This window comes from Lepidochelys kempii, chromosome 5 (genome assembly GCF_965140285.1).
Source record: "Lepidochelys kempii isolate rLepKem1 chromosome 5, rLepKem1.hap1, whole genome shotgun sequence".
NCBI classification, from domain to species: Eukaryota; Metazoa; Chordata; order Testudines; family Cheloniidae; genus Lepidochelys; species Lepidochelys kempii.
Window position 1 is genome coordinate 89,659,045 of NC_136384.1, and position 19,532 is coordinate 89,678,576.

Here is a 19,532-nt window from a genome sequence, read left to right on the forward strand (position 1 = left end):
GGGCAGAGCACTGAATCAGGATGATATTATTATATTTCCCTTTCAGTCTGGATCTCATAAGTCTGCTGCTGATGGATTTCCATTAAAGCAGGGAATGCTCCACTCCCTTCTTCAAAAGGATGGCAACACCCTCATGGTGTTGTCCATCATCCCTTCCAGAAAACAGCAAAGTTTCTCCCAAGGCTGTTGTTAGTCTTCCTGATCCCATCCATCTGCTCTCTTTGACACCCAGCATGTGTGAGCTGTAGCGTCTCATCTCTGCTGTGATCTGAGCTAGCTTCCCTGTTTCATACATTGTCCGTATGTTCCAAAAACCCTTGGTTTTTGTCTTGGTGTTGAGCACTTCAGTCTTCATGCCAGTGGCTTCCTTTTGGCTTTCACCACTGGCAGTCATATGGGTCATTGACTCCTGAAGGCCATCACACACAGTGATGGTAGATTTCTCTGTTGCTGTTTCCGTAACATTTTGTTTTTTACGGGACAAGGTTGTTAGCCCTGTGCCTAACCCCCAACCTGGAGGACCAGGGTATATGTTTTGTCTGGCCCCTCCCTCACAGACCAGCCAAGCCTGGTAGAACCTACCAGGAGCAAAAAGCCCCCACCAACACAGACTCTGGGGATCGTTAGAGCACACAAACTGTCCCATGATAAGGCATGGACACCAGAGGACAGATCCTAACCTTAGTTCTGTTTAATTCTGCATAATTGGGTGTTACATTAAGATATGCAATTTTTGTTGTATTAAAAATTTTAATCTGAAACTAACCTAATGCCAGTTTTATAATAGCTGTAAACATATTCCAGTGTGTGTTGTGGTGGGATGTTTCCTCTTCTTGGGTGGTTGCTGTGCTCTGCTTTTTGCCTCATGCATAGTATTCCCACGTTATGGTGTTGTCCCACTGCAAACCTATGCTTTCTTGGTATCTTATTTTCTAATTATATAATAACGTATTTTAGCTGACTTATAGTAGAAAGCTAGTCTTTTCATGAGCTGACAGAGCATGGATTTGTTGACTTGCAAGATATGCTGTGAGGTTCACTTAACTGAACTTCTATAAATCAGTTGATAGGCAATTCCTATTAGACAGTATAAATTCTCAACTTTTCTGTTAAGCCTGTAGTCACATTTTAAGAAGCAGCATGAATAGAGGACTAAAGAGCCAGTGGCGGCTTAGTTCTAATTCCTGCACTCCTACTTACCTGCTGTTTGGCTTTGGGAGAAATCACTTAATCTCTTAGGGTATGTCTACACTAAAAATTAGATCAGACAAAGTAGCCCGGGTGGGGTGGGAGAGGAGGGAAGGACAAGGCCACATTGTTTATTGTAGTCACACGAACAATCAAACTGTTTGAATGACAGCCTTCTGTTGCTTGGGCCATCCTCTGGAGTGGAGTGGAGTGGCTGGCTGCCTGCCTGGAGTCTCCCCCCCGCGTTCTTGGGCATCTGGGTGAGGCAGATATGGAACTTGGGGAGAAAGGCATGCGGTTATAGAGTGGATGCAGGGAGGGTCTGTGCTCTTGTTGGCTTTCCTGCAGCTCCAACGGATGCTTCATCATGTCCGTTTGCTCCCCCATTAGCCTCAGCATTGCGTCCTGCCTCCACTCTTCGCGCTCACTTGATTCTTTCCTGGCCTCTGCCACTGCACGCCTCCATGCAATAAGCTGTGCCCTATCCGTGCAGGAGGACTGCATGAGCTCGGCAAACATGTCCTCGCGAGTGCATTTTTTTCGCCTTCTAATCTGCAATAACCGCAGGGACAGAGATAATAGGGGGAGCGTAGAAACGTTTGCACCTGGGGGGAGATAAAAAGGGAGAGTAAAATTTTAAGATGATACATTTCTGAGAACAAAAGGGAGACTCACAGTGAATCAAGCAATTCACAGCAGACAGCACATGTGCTTTAGGTACAAGATCGTGTTTTGCCTTTTATATTGAACGCCTGCCGGTAGGGTGACACATCACAAACGGCTGGGCAACAGAATTCGGTTTCCAGGCAGCCATGGTAAGCCTTTTGTTACACAGGGTTGGCTTCTTATGCCTTCATAACATGTGGGAATGGTTTCAAACTGCAACACCATCCTTTCCCATAGCAAGCAATGCTGGTTGGGTTTCACATTTAAAAGGAGGGGCTGTGGTTTTCGGGTAGATGTGCAGCACACACACCTCCTCCCACCCCTCCACGTGGCTAGTCTCTGGGATGATACCTTCTCCCCTCTCCCCGCCGTGTGGCTATTCTCTGGGATGATTCCTTCACTCCTCCCCCCCCCCCCCCCCCACCCGCCGCATGGCTGTTTTCTGGGTTGATCCCTTTTAGCCAAGCGCAAACAGCCCAGCATGAATGGGGTCCGTTTACTGTTCCCTTACAAAAATTCCCCTATTTCAACCAGGTGACTATGAATGGTGTCACTCTGAGGCTAACACAGAAAGATATTGACCGAATGTTGCTTGAATGCGACCAAAAGCCAGGACCATTCGCTGCCATGCTTTTGTGCTGCAATGATTCCAGAATACTTGCTACTGGCTTGGCGTGATAAAATGTCCTACCGTGGAGGATGAAATAAGGCAGCCCTCCCCAGAAACCGTCTGCAAAAGGCTTTCATGGCTTTCAGCTCCAGGAGAGCTTCAAGGAGATGTCCCTGGAGGATTTCCGCTCCATCCCCTGACATGTGAACAGACTTTTCCAGTAGCTGTACTGGCCGTGAATGCATCCCAATTCTTCAGGGCTAATCAAACATTGAACACTATTGCTTTTAAACCCTGTGCTGTAGTTACAAATGTGCACTCACCAGAGGTGCCTTCTCCGGCTTCAGGGTTGGGGATCCCGACTTGGGAGGGTATTGGCTCCAGGGTGATGAAAAGGTCCTGGCTGCCAGGGAGAAAGGATTCACCGCTTGCCTGCTGTGCATTCTCCTCCTCCTCGTCCACAAAATCCTCTTCCCTGTGGCGTGAGACTCCCCCCTTGCAGGTGTCCACAGACAGTAGTCGGATAGTGGTAGGGTCCCCCCTAGAATGCCATGCACCTGATCACAGAAGCGGCATGTATGGGGCTCTGACCCGGAGCGACTGTTTGCCTACTTTGTCTTTTGGTAGGCTTGCCTGAGTCCTTAACTTCCATGCGGCACTGCTGTGTGTCCCTGTTGTAGCCTCTCTCCAACATGCCCTGTGAGATTTTGGCATATATATTTGCATTTCTTCTTTTTGATTGGAGTTCGGCCTGCACAGATGCTTCTCCCCCTACAGCAATTAGATCCAATGTCTCCCTTTTGGTCCATGCTGGAGCTTGTTTGCGATTCTGGGGGGACTGCGTGGTCACCTGTGCTGCTGAGTTCGCCACACTGACCAAACAGGAAATGAAATTCAAAAAGTTCCCGGGGCTTTTCCTGTGTACCTGGCTAGTGCATCGGAGTTGAAAGTGTTGTCCAGAGCAGTCATAATGGAGCACTCTGGGATAGCATCCCAGAGGCCAATGCTGTCGATTTGCATCCGCACTACCCCAAATTCGACCCAGCAAGGTCGATTTTAGTGCTACGCCCCTCGTCAGGGAGGAGTACAGAATTCAATTTTAAGAGCCTTTTAGGTCGACGGAATGGGGTTGGTTGTGTGGACGCAGTCATTTTTAAATCGACCTAACGCAGCTAAATTCGATCTAACCCCGTAGTGTAGACCAGGGGCTAGTATCTCAGTTTTCCCATCTGTAAAAGGTAGGTAATAATTAGATATACAATTTTAGGAGACAGTGCATAAGTATGTATATGTGGATTGATAATTTTGCATTGATATGCAATCTTTTAAATATTTATTCACTTCATGGCTCAGTTTGTAGAAAACAATATTTTCCCATTAACTCAGGAAGAAGATTGCCCTCTCTGAATCAGCTATCCTAAGCTTGTGGCTTCGTCATCTGCCTAGCCTTGAAAAAGCAACACTGCATCTTTTTGAAAGGTTGATTTCCACTCAAACAAGCTCACTGGAACATGTAGTGAGTATCATAAAAGATTCATTTCTGGTATGTACCACAATTAATGCATTACATCTTTTCTGCTGAGGGATCACCAAATACTTCTCTCATATACAGCATCATCGAAATCCAGCAACTTCCATGGGGGAGAGTAGCTGTCATGTAGCTACATAACAGTAGTGGAAAGAGGAGAAATTTTTGTGCAGAACACCATGACAAATTCCTACTCTAATAAAATATGTTAAAATTAAAAACTTCACAGAACATGATGCCTTGGCATCAAAAGCTTCATCCATAGATCATAAGAAGATGAACAGAAACAGGCCCTGATTGTCAGAGGTGCCGAGTACCCACTTCTCCCTTTGGAATTATAGAAAAATTTCCCTTCTGGGGACAGATTCAAGTCTATCTGGATTTGTATCTAGGGCTCCATGTAGTTAAAGTATTTAAAAGGCAATGTTTAAATTGCTAAACTATGTCCTTATGGATTAATGCATTGTGGGAATACTCATTTACTTGTGTTTTCATGAAAAATCATGAGCAAAATTATTAATTTAAAACATTTGTTACTGTGACAGGTGTCGGTCGGTCCTCCGAGCCCCTAGGGGCGATGGAGAGCTATGGTCTCCGTGGCAGGCCTCAGCCACACCTTCCAGGCGTTGGGGAATTAGCGGGGAAGGTGTGCCGGCCGAAGTCAGTAGTGCGCCCCTCAGGCAGGGAGGCGCTGGTTGGAGTCAGTAGCGTGCCCCTCAGGCAGGGGGGCACCAGGGTAGGGGAACGCAGGCCCACCCAACTCCACTGCGTTCCAGCCCAGGGCCCTGGCAGTGGCGGGAGGCGGAAGTCCTGCCGCTGGGTCAGCGGGGCTGTCCATGCCCGCTGGCCAAACACACCCACCCCACAGTATAGTTTGGCCCCTGGGCTACTTCCTACCCAGTCTCTCAGGCGGGTCGCTCCGGTTCCTCCATCTCCTCCAGGTATTCCGCTGTGGGCCACTCCCGCTCCCCCTTGGTATCGGACTCACGGTGGCCTGGGCTGCCGTCAGGCCCCTCCAGGTCCTCTGGGTATTCAGCGGCTGGCAGCCCTGGTTGCCACAGGCCTTCCTCCCCGTCAGGCTCCTCCTTGACCAGGGCTTCGCCTGGGTCAGCAGCAGGATCACGAGGAAGCAGCCTGTGTCTGTCTCCTTCCCTGGTGCTCTCCTCACAGGGCAGAGGGCCCTGCCCTTTGTACTTCCTGTCCCACCCTTCCCCTTCCAGGGATTGGCGGAACCTTGGCCTGGCCCTGCCCACTGAGGCTGCAAGGGTGGCTCTTTACCCTCTGGTTCCCTACAGTTACCCTATAATCAGTTTAGATTTTTTTTAGAAATATTCTATTATATAGTGCACCAATTCTACCCAATGTATTTAGAAATTTATAATGATTTGGCACCTGGTTACTTGACATGATTAAAGGCGTCCATTAACAAAGAAATAGTAGTAGAACCCCTTTATGAAAGCAATACATTTGAGGATGTGTAGGTATGTCATATGCACATATCTTGTATTATGAAAGTGAACCTGAGGCATGGACACTCTGAAATGTGGCATATATGATACTATAATCACACACCTGGAGGTATCGTGTCTTTTAACATTTTAAAATTCTTCTCTCTTCGAGTATTTTTACATGTCCATTCCACTGTAGGTGTGTGTGCCCCCTCACGCACAGTTGTTGATCTTTTTCCCTCAGTGGTACTCGTTGGGGCAGCTTGAGCAACCCTTGCCTGCCGCTGCTTGCAGGTACAAAAGGTGCAGTGATCACCCTCAGTTGCTTCTTACTCCCAGTGATTGTTGTTGGAGTGCTTTCAGTCTTGCTATAGCAAGTTCTTCCCTTGCTCCTTGTATATAGCCAATTTTTTCTTAGAAGTTAGTAGTTAGGTAAAATCTAGTATAGATAAGTGTTAATATTAAGCTTCAGTTTTTATTTATTTTTTTTTTTTTAAATCAAATTCAAATTTTGGTACTGGGTCTGGTATCAGAACAATGCCTTGCTTTCTGGGGTTTAAGTCCTGCCTGTCATTGACCCACACCCCAGCTGTCTAAAATGCTTGGAGGAGTCCAACATTACTGACAAGTGTCCATCTGTAAGAGATCCACGCTTGGTTCTAAGAAGGATAGAGCAGCCAGGTTCAAGTGTCTCCTAATGGCCCACCATTGGAGACCTTGCTTTTTAAATGGACTCTGAGTACTGCATTTTGATATGGAGTGCTCCATTGGAGATGTCTACAGCACCTCACTCTCTATCTCTGGTGCCAAAAAAAGAGAGACTGGCCCTTGAGAGACTTAGTACCCTGTTTGGCAAGATCGTCTGTACTGAAGTCAGCTAGAGGCAAGGACTCTGGGAAAGACTCTGAAGAGTGCTTCCTAGAGGACTCCTCATCTAAGATAGTCAACCCTAGAACCTGTGTCATGTCTCTCGAGTCCAACCTCTGACGTACCCATAGAAAGACATCAGGGTCAGGAATCAAGACAAGCATCAATGACACCAGAGGTTTATGCAGCCATGAGAGAACTGCTTAACCTCTTGGTGTCTCTGGTTGTGCAGGAAGGTTTCCAACCAGTACCAGTGGTTCCTACTCTGTCTCTTCAGGAGCATACAGTACCATTACTACATCAGAAGCTGGTGCAATCAAGAGGCAAGCCAACTATGGTATCCTTGTACTGCCATCCCTGAGCTCTGGCTACCTATCTCTGGTTCCAATGGGGCTCTGCTCCACTGTTATCAGAGGACTGAGAGTTATCTTCCTCAGACTCAGAGGTGCAGTCTTTTGTGTCTCAATGTAGGCAGGGCACATATCCTCTGCCAGAGACGTGGGAGCCATATGTCTTGCAGCAGTCGCAGCAGTGTCATTCTCTGAAGGGGCAATGGCCTGGACAAGGATAGGTCCTTTTCTGGACACCATGGGGTGTCCCTCCTCCTGCTAGGGCTTCCTCTTACCTGCCTCAGTCGGTTTCCTCGAGGGCGCACCAAGAGTATTGGCCCCACAGGCAACATTCTTCGAGGACTGGGACCGGGTCTGGTACTGAGTAGCTAGAAGTCGCTTGGGAAGTTCTCCCACTGCAAGACACAGTGCAGGCGCTACCTCTTCCTCCCCATCAGATGAGGCTATGGAGGTGGTAAGCGACTCAGCAGCATCAGAGGTTTACATGGTTCACCAAAGTCTACTGAGAATGGTGGTCTCTGTTATGGACATTCAGGCAGAAGAGGTCTGCGAGAAATCTCACAAGTTGATGGACATTCTGGCTTTGGCAGCACCTTTCAGAGTGGCTCTAGTGACTAATTAAGCCATTCTGGAGCTGGTTAATGCACTCTGGCAGTCCCTCTCTGCCCATTTTGCTGTGGGAGGAAGGGAAGAAGGGAAGTTCTACATCACTTCTACTGGGTTTGAACATCCGTATTCTTGTCCTCTCCTGGGCTCCTTAGTAGTGGCAGCAGCTAATGAGCGGAAGATGCATGGTACCAGGTGTTGACTCCTAAAGGAAAAAAGTCAAAGGCTGGACTTGTTTGCCTGTAAACTTTATTCTAAGTCTGAAACTCAGAATTGAAAACCAACAGGTGCTCTGAAGTCACTATGATACTCTCTGGGAGAACATGATAAAATTTAAGGACAGGTTACTGGATGACTGCAAGCAGGAATTCAATATGATGGTAGAGGAGGGCAAGCTGGTGACCAGAACAGCTCTACAGGACAGCTTGGATGTGGCAGGTTCAGCAACTCGCACCATGGCATCTAGTATAACTATGAGAAAGTAGTGATGGCTGCAGTCTTCCAGTCTTCCTGCAGAGGTTCAGCAGACCATCCAAGATCTACCATTCTAAAGTCCTTCCTTATTTTCAGACAAGACAGACAATAGACTTCATAGCCTAAAAGAGCGCAGGACAATGCTAAAATTGCCTGGAATCTATGCACTGGCAATGAAAAGAAAGAAGTATTGTCCTCAGCAGTCCTATAGACATTAGGGCTTTGTTCTGCGATCCTCAGAGTCTCCCTGAAAGCATGGGGATCCCTGAACCCACCAAAAAAGAAAGGCAGAGGTTAAAAGGAGGTCAGCACCACCACCACCCTCTTCTGCATCAGCAGGTTCATCTCATCCAGCCGCTTCGTCCAAACAGGCATTTTGATGGGTTGATAAGGATAGTTTACCAGTTCCCACAGTTCTGTCTGTTTCTACCCTTTTTGTTTTCCAGTTGCTTATTTCGCTTCCTAAGTACTTGGTCTCACATAACATCAGATAAGTGGTTCTTAAGCATGGTTGATCTGGGATGTTCCTTCCAGTTTTATTTCTGTCTTCCTTCCATGTCTCTTCAGGAACCACTCTCATGAAACTGTCCTTCAGCAGGAAGTCTAATCCCTCCTTGAAGCAGAAGCCACAGAGGAAGTCCTTTTGTGCTTCAGGGGAAGAGCTTCTATTCCCTCTACTTTCTTATTCCCAAAGCGAAAGATTGTCTCAGGCCTATTTTGTATACAGGAGAATTAAACAGATTCCTGAAGAAGATAAAATTTCATATGGTCACCTTCGCTTCCATGATTCCCTCCCTGAAATAAGAGGACTGGTATGGTGCCCTCGACTTAACAGGTGCTTACTTCCATGTGGCAATATGCCACAACCACTGGACATTTCTCAGATTCGTGGCGAATGGAACCCATTACCAATTCACAGTGGTTCCATTCAGTCTGTCAGCTGCTCCTCATGTTTTCGCAAAGTGCATGGCCATGGTGGTAGGGTATCTTTGAAAATCAGGTGTCCATCTGTTTCCAGATTTGGAAAACTGGCTGGTGAGAGGCAAGTCGAAAGGTCAAGTACTGTTCTGTCCATCAGCCTATCTGCATTCAATACACCGGGCTTCCAGTTCATTGGGACAAATCAATCCTGAAACCACTACAGATAATTGAATTTATTGGAGCAGTCTTAGACTCTACGAAGGCCAAGGCTTTTCTGCCAAAATCAAGCTTTGAAACACTGGGGGTTAGTTCTGGAGCTAAAAGCAAATCCTCTCACCACAGTTCACAGATGCCTCAGATTCCTGGGGCACACGGCAGTATGTACCTGTGTAGTGCAGCACACCACACTACACCTCAGGAAGTTGCAAGGCTGGCTGGCTTCAATGTATGTCCTAAGTAGCTCAAGTACTGGTGTTAGTTTTGTCATCTCTGAACCGGTGAATACACTCTCTGAAAGTTTGGGTGAAGGTCTGTGACAGAGTATAGGCCCCCAGGTATGAGGAAGAGAGCAGAGAGGCTTTGCTGGTTGGGCTAGCCCCACCTATCCAGTCCTGTCAATCATGCATGATTGGGAGGAGGGCTTTAAACAGGAAGAAACTTCAGTAAGCAGGGGGAAAGGAGCAAGACTACCCTAAGCACCAGACTGCAGGAGTAATGCCTGACGTTGCAAAGGGAACTCCTAGGCAGGAGACTTTCATCCCGACCCTGGGGAAAGTACAGCAGACCACCTATGGTAAGACACACAGGCTGAGCCTGCCACAGAAACCCAGACAAAGTGATTTCCTCAAACCTATTATCTTGGGACTGGATTGTTGGCAGCACTGTAGATACCCTCCCCCCTTCCCCACCCCTGCTTTCTGGAACCTCAGGGAGTCTCCCTGAAAGCGTGGAGAGTTTGTGACTTCCATTTTGATCCCCCAGCCAGAGAGACTTAAGGAGCCCTACAAAGGGCAGAACCCCCCTTGGGAATAGTAGGAAAGTGGGCTGGTGTTGCTATCACCCAGAGTTGATAGCTGGGTGTGGTCAGGTTTCCCCACACCCTGAGGGAGAGAGGAACCACCAAAGACTCTGTTACAGGGTTTTCGTCGTTCCCTTACAACCAGTGCTCACTTTAATCACAGATGCATCACCCTTGGTTGTGGGGTACACATGGGTCACTGTAGACTCAAGGTCTGTGGTCTTCCCAAGAACTGAAGAGACTCTCATAAATGTCAGAGTTGTGAGCTGCTCATCTAGTCTGTTCAGCCTTCCTTTTGCATATCAAGGGGGAAAAAATCTGCTAGTAATAAGACAGCACAGAAACTATATTTTATGAAACCATGTAGGGAGGGATGCATTTGACACAGCTGTGCCAGAAAGTGATTCACCTGTGGGACTTTTGCATAGCCAATTTGGTTCACTTCAGAGCTACTTACCTTCCAGGAGTGCAGAATTTGTTGACAGATCAGCTGAGCAGGTTCTTCCCTAATCACCATCAGAGTTCACTGTCTCCAGACATGGCCAGATTCATGTACCAGCTGTGAGGGACACCCCAGGTGGACCTATTTGCAACACAGGCCAACGGAAAATGCCATCAGTAATGTTTACAATCCAGGTTCATTGACAGACACATTCCTGCTATCCTGGAAGAATTACTTTTATATGCCTTACCTCTGATTCCATTACTGCGCAGAGTCTTGTCAATGACCGGGCTCACCTCATACTTATAGCACCAGCATGGCCTCAGCAACACTGGTACTCAACCCTGCCAATCTTGTCAGTCAGACCTCCATTATCTCTCCCGTTGGATCTATGCATGATTACCCAGGGCCATTGGCATCTGCTTCACCCCAGCCTACAAGCACTCCGTTTGACAGAGTGGATGCTTCATGGTTAACACCATTGGAAAGGGCTTGCTCTAAGAACATACAGAAAGTACTTCTGAATAGTATAAAGCTTCAAGAAGAGGTACTTATCTGGCTAATAGAAATGTTTTTTCATCCGGTCCCGACAAAAATGTTCCCTCCAAATAAGCTCTTATCAGTCATGTATTGGGTGGTCTTTTACACCTAAAACATCAAAGTCTATCAGTTAGCTTCCAGAGGTACTCTGATAGAGCTATCTCAGCTTTCCACCCCTTGGTAGATAATAGATCTTTTTTTCCAACCCTATCACCATCAGATTTCTAAAGGGTTTGGACAGATTATACTCTTAGGTGAAAGATCCTATTCCCCTATGGGATCTGATTTTGGTGTTCCCAAAATTAATGGGGCCACTTCTGAACCTCTTGCAACTTGCTCCCTTTCTCTACCTCTCTGTAAATGTGGACTTTTTGACTGTGATTACCTTTATGAAGAAAGTGGGTGAGTTGAGAACTCTGGTACCAGAGCCTCCCTATACAGTTTTCCGTAAGGATAATGTTTACCTCCACCCTCACCCAAAGTTCTTAATAAAGGTGGTCTCCAATTTTAACATTAACTAGGCAATTTATTTGCTGACTTTCTTTCTGAAACTTCACACTCATAGAGATAAGGAGAAACTTCATTCATTAGGTGTTAGAAGAGCTTTAGCTTTTTTTCCATGAAGTCCTTTGGTTCCTGTGGAGCTGGGATTGTTTAGTCTGCAGAAGAGAAGAATGAGGGGGGATTTGATAGGGGGTTCCAAAGAGGATGGCTCTAGACTGTTCTCAGTGGTAGCAGATGACAGAACGAGGAGTAATGGTCTCAAGTTGCAGGGCGGGGGGGAAGGTTTAGATTGGATATTAGGAAAAACTTTTTCACTATGAGGGTGGTGAAACACTGGAATGCGTTATCTAGGGAGGTGGTAGAATCTCCTTCCTTAGAGGTTTTTAAGGTCAGGCTTGACAAAGCCCTAGCTGGGATGATTTAACTGGGAATTGGTCCTGCTTCAAGCAGGGGGTTGGACTAGATGACCTTCTGGGGTCCCTTCCAACCCTGATATTCTATGATTCTATGATTCCTCAACGCAGTTGTTTGTCACGGTTGTGGATAGAATGAAAGGACACCCAGTTTCCATTCAGAGGTTTTCACCCTGGGTTTCTTTGTGCATTTGTTTGTGTTGGCAGTTGGCTAATGTGATGCCACCAGCTAGAGTGTTGGCCCATTTCACTAGAGCATATGCAGCATCAGTAGCTTTCCAAGCGCAACTACCTATTCTGGATAACTTGGTCATCAGTGCACGTGTTAGCTTCTCATTATGCTGTAGTCAAGCAGTCCAGAAGCCATGTCACTGTTGGATGTGTTGTTTTCCAATCTGTTCCTGTAGACTCTGAGCCCACATCCAGCAGAATGGACGTGCAATCAAAGAAGAAGAAACTGCCCACCTGTCTCTAACAGCTGTTCTTTGAGATGTGTGGACATGTCATTCCAGGACCCACTCTCTTTCCCCTCTCTATCAAAATCTGTCCCAGTAAGAGGAACTGAGGTGGATTGGGGTGGCTCTGCCCTCTTATGCCTGCCCATAGTGTCATGCAATGGCAGAGGGCACTCAAGCTGCCCTGATGGGTACTGCTGAGGGGAAAAAGATCTTTGACAGCTGTGCATGGGGCTCCCACACATACCTACAGGGGAATGGACATGTGCAACCCATCTCGAAGAACAATTACAGAAAGGTAGGTAACTGTTTGTTTCTTATTCATTGCCTCTGCAGATCCCCATTGTAGGTGTTGTGTACCATGCGGACAAGCTACATAATTGCTAGCATTGACCCTGCTTATGCATCAATCAGGGATCTGAACATTTCAGAACTCAAAATTACAGAAGGTTCTGTGCCTGTATACATTCTCAGCTCTCTCTTTTCCACCTGTAAAGTGGTCACAGGAGTATCTCTCCCCCATAATCTATAAAATACAACTGTCTTATCCATCTATCCATCCCTCTATATTTCTAAAGCCATCATTCACCATAATATATAGGTGCTATACATAGCTTACAGAAAACATTGGTTCAGTATAGAAAAAGTAAAATCTCTGTTTTAATCTTGGGTATATTCTGTATTTATTTATTTAATATTTATATTCCATTCACACACAGAGCCCCACAGCAGGATTGGGACCATATTGTGCTGGGCAAGGTCTATTGTACATACTTGAAAATTCAGCCCCTGCCCCCAAAAATTTGCACTCTGAGAAGACAAATGACACACAGAGATGAAGAAGATGAGGGCATTCTGTGTAAAGGAGTAGTGTGGATGAAGGCACAAAGATGAGAATTTGAGAAATAGGCAGATAAGCCTTGCTTTGTTGGTAGGAGGAAATGCATTAAGAGACCAGAGTATGCAAGAGGGATATGAGGGTACAGTTGAGAGGGTGATGACAGGAAGCTTGATCTTCTTGCAGTGAAGCATGATAGCCGGAGCTGGTAGGGGGGGTGGATGATGTGGTCAGAGCAATGGTCAGTCGGTCTAATAATTCCCTTATTACATGCTATTTTAAAGGCTATTTAGATTACAGTAAGTAGAAACATTGGATCTGCCAATGTGATGAATATATCCCATCTAAAATATATTTAGAACATTTATTTAGAGGTACGTGCGTATGTGTTTTTGATTGATTATGACATTTCCAGGATGTGACCTCTATGTGCCTTATGGTTTATGGCAATTACAATACAAAATGATGAGCCAAAAATTACTGATTGATTTAGTCTCTTTTTCCTATTTGCAATAAAAACAATATAGAACAAAAGAGCAACCAGAAAAAAATTGGTTATGTGGCTAAATTAGGTAAGGTGAATAAACTGCTTCAGAACTGCATCATCTGAGTCATTTATCACAATGAATTATCTCAGCACAGTGTCATAACTGTAGGTAAATATCTTAGGGCCAGTCTACACTACAGTGCTACATCTGCACAGCTGTAGCGCATCTGGTGAAGATGCACTATGCTGATGGAAGAACCCTCTCCCATTGACATAATTATTCCACCTCAGCGAGAAGCGGAAGCTATGTTGGCCGCTGACCTAGCACCAGTGTAGACAGTGTGAAACTTCTGTTGCTCATGGCGGGGGCCTTTTTCAACCCCTGAGCGATGAAAGTTAGATCAACTTAAGCAGTAGTGTAGACCTGCCCTTAGAGATCTGCAGGACCTAGATAGAAGACTGCTGTGCTTTATATGAACGAAACTTGATATCCAATACTGTTATATTTGGATTCCAGCTGTAATTAGAGTGTGATGGTCTAGTAACTTGTATTTTATATGGTGTGCAGTTAATTAAGTTTACATCTCTTGGAAGAAACTGGAATTAGTATTGGAAATTTTGTAGTTACTAGGAAGCAATAAAAACAAAAGATCAGTGTTACACACATTGCATATAGTGAAATAATCTACATGAATATTCTTTGGCATCTCAGAAATTGGGAGCTCTTGCATTTTTGAGGGTTGAAGTGTACATAAGTGTATAATATATGTGTGTGTATGTATATATGTGTTCGTAATATCTATGTGGTGGTGTGTTAAGCTTTCAGGGTTTTTGTACAGTCCTCACTACATGCACATACAGGGCCAATAGTAATGTCTGTGCAGATTTTAGTTAGTACTTTTGGAAGCGGACGTAGTTGTGCTCCTTTGAAAGGCAGGGCATAAGAAAACCTTAATCGTTGGCTTTAGGTTCTGACCCTTAAAACTTATGTTGTTCTTGAGATTGTAAGCCATTCTGTAAGTATGCCGTTCTCCTGGCATCATCATCTTTCCAAAGTCTGGCCCAGAATCAAAACTATGTTATGCTTTCCAGCTGAAATTCAGGTTGTGGACCCTCAAATGCTATTGTTTTTGATTCAGCACTGCAGAGTGAAGTGTTTCACTTATTAGGTGGGGTAGTGATACTCTGTTGTGCTGCCATACTAAAATTTGGGGTTGTACCCTAGTTCCTATGCTCCTACATTGCCCTCCTGCTTTGACTGATCCACCCAGTTATATTCTGGCTGGATCCAGAGTCATCTTTCATATCTAGACCTTCCAGTGAAAGAGGCAGAGAAAAGGGAGAAAGATGGGGGAGATGTAAGAGAGAAATTGGGAGAGGCAAGACGATTTTTGTTTTAAATTGAATTTCCTTGTAGAGTATCCTAGCTAAGTAAAGTTCAACAGATACAATACATTTCCTTAACAGTGTATTTTATAAAAGAATCCATCCTCAAAAGGATATATCCTTGAGTTGAAACACTGGGAATAGTTTTCAGAGTAGCAGCCATGTTAGTCTGTATCCGCAAAAAGAAAAGGAGTACTTCGTTGCACCTTAGAGACTAACAAATTTATTTGAGCATAAGCTTTCATGAGCTACAACTCACTTCATCGGATGCATTCAGTGGAAAATACAGTGGGGAGATTTATATACACAGAGAACATGAAATAGTGGGTGTTACCATACACACTGTAACGAGAGTGATCAGGTAAGGTGAGCTATTACCAGCAGGAGAGCGGAGGGGAAAAAAGCCTTTTGTAGTGATAATCAAGGTGGGCAGTTGCCACTTTTAGGTCAGTAATTGAGTGACCAGGGTGGTTGAAGTGTTCTCCGACTGGTTTTTGAATGTTATAATTCTTGATGTTTGATTTGTGTCCATTTATTCTCTTACGTAGAGACTGTCCAGTTTGGCCAATGTACATGGCAGAGGGGCATTTCCGGCGCATGATGGCATATATCACATTGGTAGATGTGCAGGTGAGCGAGCCTCTGATAGTGTGGCTGAAGTGATTAGGCCCTATGATGGTGTCCCCTGAATAGATATGTGGACACAGTTGTCAACGGGCTTTGTTGCAAGGATAGGTTCCTGGGTTAGTGGTTCTGTTGTGTGGTGTGTGGTTGCTGGTGAGTATTTGCTTCAGGTTGAGGGGCTGTCTGTAAGCAAGGACTGGGCCTGTCTCCCAAGATCTGTTAGAATGATGGGTCGTTCTTCAGGATAGGTCCTTGATGATGCGTTGGAGAGGTTTTAGTTGGGGGCTGAAAGTGATGGCTAGTGGCATTCTGTTATTTTCTTTGTTGGGCCTGTCCTGTAAGTAGGTAACTTCTGGGTACTCTTCTGGCTCTGTCAATCTGTTTCTTCACTTCAGCAGGTGGGTATTGTAGTTGTAAGAACGCTTGATAGAGATCTTGTAGGTGTTTGTCTCTGTCTGAGGGGTTGGAGCAAATGCGGTTGTATCGTAGAGCTTGGCTGTAGACAATGGATCATGTGGTGTGGTCTGGATGAAAGCTGGATGCATGTAGGTAAGTATAGCAGTCAGTAGGTTTTTGGTAAAGGGTGGTGTTTATGTGACCATCGCTTATTAGCACCGTAGTGTCCAGGAAGTGGATCTCTTGTGTAGACTGGTCCAGGCTGAAGTTGATGGTGGGATGGAAATTGTTGAAATCATGATGGAATTCCTCAAGGTTTCTTTTCCATGGGTCCAGATCATGAAGATGTCATCAATGTAGCGCAAGTAGAGTAGGGGCGTTAGGGGACAAGAGCTGAGGTAGCGTTGTTCTAAGTCATCCATAAAAATGTTGTCATACTGTGGGGCCATGCGGGCACCCATAGCAATGCCACTGATTTGAAGGTATACATTGTCCCCAAATGTGAAATAGTTATGGGTGAGGACAAAGTCACAAAGTTTAACCACAAGGTTTGCCGTGACATTATTGGGGATACTGTTCCTTATGGCTTGTAGTCCATCTATTCAGGGGACACCATCATAGGGCCTAATCACATCAGCCACACTATCAGAGGCTCGTTCACCTGCACATCTACCAATGTGATATGTGCCAGCAATGCCCCTCTGCCATGTACATTGGCCAAACTGGACAGTCTCTACGTAAGAGAATAAATGGACACAAATCAGACATCAAGAATTATAACATTCAAAAACCAGTCGGAGAACACTTCAGTCTCTTTGGTCACTCGATTACAGACCTAAAAGTGGCAATTCTTCAACAAAAAAACTTCAAAAACAGACTCCAACGAGAGATTGCTGAATTGGAATTAATTTGCAAACTGGATACAATTAACTTAGGCTTGAATGAAGACTGGGAGTGGATGTGTCATTACACAAAACTATTTCCCCATGTTTATCTCCCCCGCCCACAGTTCCTCACACGTTCTTGTCAACTGCTGGAAATGGCCCACCTTGATTATCACTACAAAAAGGTCGTCCGTCCCCCCCCCGCTCTCCCGCTTGTAATAGGTCACCTTTCCTGATCACTCTCGTTACAGTGTGTATGGTAACACTCATTGTTTCATGTTCTCTGTGTATATAAATCTCCTCACTGTATTTTCCACTGAATGCATCCAATGAAGTGAGCTGTAGCGCACAAAAGCTTATGCTCAAATAAATTTGTTAGTCTCTAAGGTGCCACAAGTACTCCTTTTCTTTTTACTGGGTATAGTGTGGATTAATTTTGCTTGTGCTCTTGGTGAATTCCTCATGCTCTTCACTACAAGAATTCTATAAAAGATATTAAATGATATTCCCTTTTTAATAGCTATTGAAAATAAAATCACAGTTTGCTTTGCAGCAAATTTGGACTGACTCGTCAGTGGGCTGCTCGTGAGCTAGTTTCTGCTAATGTTCTGTATTACTGAAGAGCTTTTCTGTCTTCTACATAGGAGTCCTTTAAGCATGTGAATAGATCCTACCTTTTTGAACTCACCAAGTTATGTAATTTAAAATTGAAGACTTTCAGTTGCTTAGTACTTGTTACTAAAAGTCAGCTAAACTTAAAGCTCTTAAAATAGATTTGTATACATAGAATAAAGATGCATTTGGCATTTGTTAAAGTTAAAACAAAAATTCAGGAGTGACATGTTTATCACTAATTTAAGCAATATTTTTGTATAGTGCTAATAAAAAATAAAACTTGGAAATACAAACAATCAGGTAAAGTACAGAAGTGTAATAGTTTCTTAAAGTTAGAATTATTTAGCCATAGAACAGCTGGATCCAATGAATAGGACATGAGACTGGGAGTCCAGAGGACTTTAGTTCTGTTCCCATCTCTTCCATTCACGTGCTCTGTGATCTAGGGCAAGTCACTTAACTTCTGTACTTCAGTTTCTTCGTCTGTATATACTTTTTGAGGATAATACTTGTTTATGTAAAGCACATTAGATGTATTGATAAAACACATAACAGATGTGTCTATTACTTATACATACATTAACACTTGTATATGTATAAGCACATACACGTTTTCTCCTTTATTTCTCTGTATATTTGTTTTTGTGTTCATTGTTAAAATAAATCAGTGTTTTTTCTTATTCCTATTAATTGTGAATTAGAAAAATGCATAATAGAAAAAGTAGCTGAATTTTACATGGTTTGTGTGTGTATGCATGTAGCATCTCCACTGTAATGTTGCTATGCAATTTTTTTGTTTAATTTTCTTTTAAAAAGGAAAAAAATAAAGGTGTCAATGTCTTTGATTGTATGAGAAATATACATCTGAAATCATTAGATCAGACCTGCAATTTCAATATCCTTAGTCTGGCTGTGCATTCTAGGTTGAATTGTGCTCTACAGATCATGCAGATTTTGAAATTGATCAGGAGAGGGTCCAGAGAGGATGATGCCAGTCCTGCAAAGCTTTTTCTGATGCTTTTTCCCATGTGTGAGAGAGCGTTTGCCAAGGTAAATTCAAGGGCTACCTGGGATATGAGATCCATGGCACCTTTTGAAAAGATTAGGTGATAACCATGGCATCCTGAAAATCCCATCATCTGCTTCAAGTGGTGTCCCTGTGGGTGCTCCACTCTAGGTGTCTGTGCATCCCTGCGCCGGAGATCAGAGATTTCTCGCAGCAGTACTTGGTTGGGGGGGATGGCGCACACAGGAGTAGTCTCATGCAGCTGTTGGCACCTCCTGTAGTGTGCGCTCCCCCAACCATCCCCTCAGTTCCTTCTCAACCGTCCTCTCAACCGGCTGCAGACAAGCTCCACAGCAGTGCTCTTTGATACTTTATGGGGAGAAAAAAAAGTTACAAGTTACATAGGAACTTCTTTTTAGTGTACCCTTAGTTACATTGTTTAGTTAGTCTTAGTCTGTACATAGTTACATAGTTTCCTTAGTTCCTCTTAGAGGTTTTTCATAAAAAAGAAAAAAAAAGGAAAAGAGAAGAAAGAAGACTTTTCTCTCCTTAATTCCCCGTTTGGGAACAGTTTCTACAGTTTACCATTACAATTAACTCCCACCGGTATCTCTTGAGAGGTGGGAGAGGCTTAACTGCAGTTATGCGGGCTCAACAGGATTTTAAAAGTGTGACTCCTGCTGTGAACCGATGCCGGTCTCTGACGGCCACACATTCTGCATTCACTGTCTGAAAGAAACTCATATCTCCCAGAAATGCATACATTGCACCAACTTAACAACAAGGGCAAGACGTGACAGGGATCTCAGCTTGAAAATGCTTCTGCTGGAGAAATCCCTCCAACCTCGGCAAGAGATGTCCTCCGGGAAGTCTCATAAACCGAGATCCCTGAGCTCTGATAAGGCTCCGACTTCCAAAACTGTCAGGAAGTGAGCCTCGACCTCTCCAGCAAGGGTCTCTCAGAAAAAGAGAGCTTCCCCAGCGAGGTCTTTACCCTCGGTGCTCCACTCATCCAGAGTGAGGACTTATGAGGCACCAGACTCCTCCGGCACCGTCCCTCAGTGGACCCCTTCTGAGCCCCAATGCGCGGCCCCGGAGTTGAGATGTCAAGTCTCCTCCACCGCACCGACTACCCCAGGTATAGAACGCCGCACAGGCAGCGGCACCACGATCAATGCTGCCGCCACTGGCACTGAGCCAAGACTTGCTGCCACCTAACAAGTCGAATCCAGCACCGGTCAGCACTCCAATGGTCGACCGTAACCC

The 19,532-nt window shown here is 44.9% G+C and overlaps 1 protein-coding gene across 11 annotated transcripts in view; it reads left to right on the forward strand.

Moving 5' to 3' along the window:
* Positions 1–19,532, forward strand: part of FANCC (FA complementation group C) — a 156,756-nt gene that overhangs the window by 86,964 nt on the left and 50,260 nt on the right. For 9 of the 11 annotated variants that reach the window (XM_073344975.2, XM_078852864.1, XM_073344973.2 and 6 more), the window contains one exon: positions 3,851–4,007. In XM_073344975.2, coding sequence (XP_073201076.2) covers positions 3,851–4,007 — 157 coding nt within the window. The remainder of the gene's footprint in view (positions 1–3,850; positions 4,008–19,532) is intronic. The other 2 variants (XM_078852865.1, XM_078852862.1) reach the window with 1 other exon arrangement.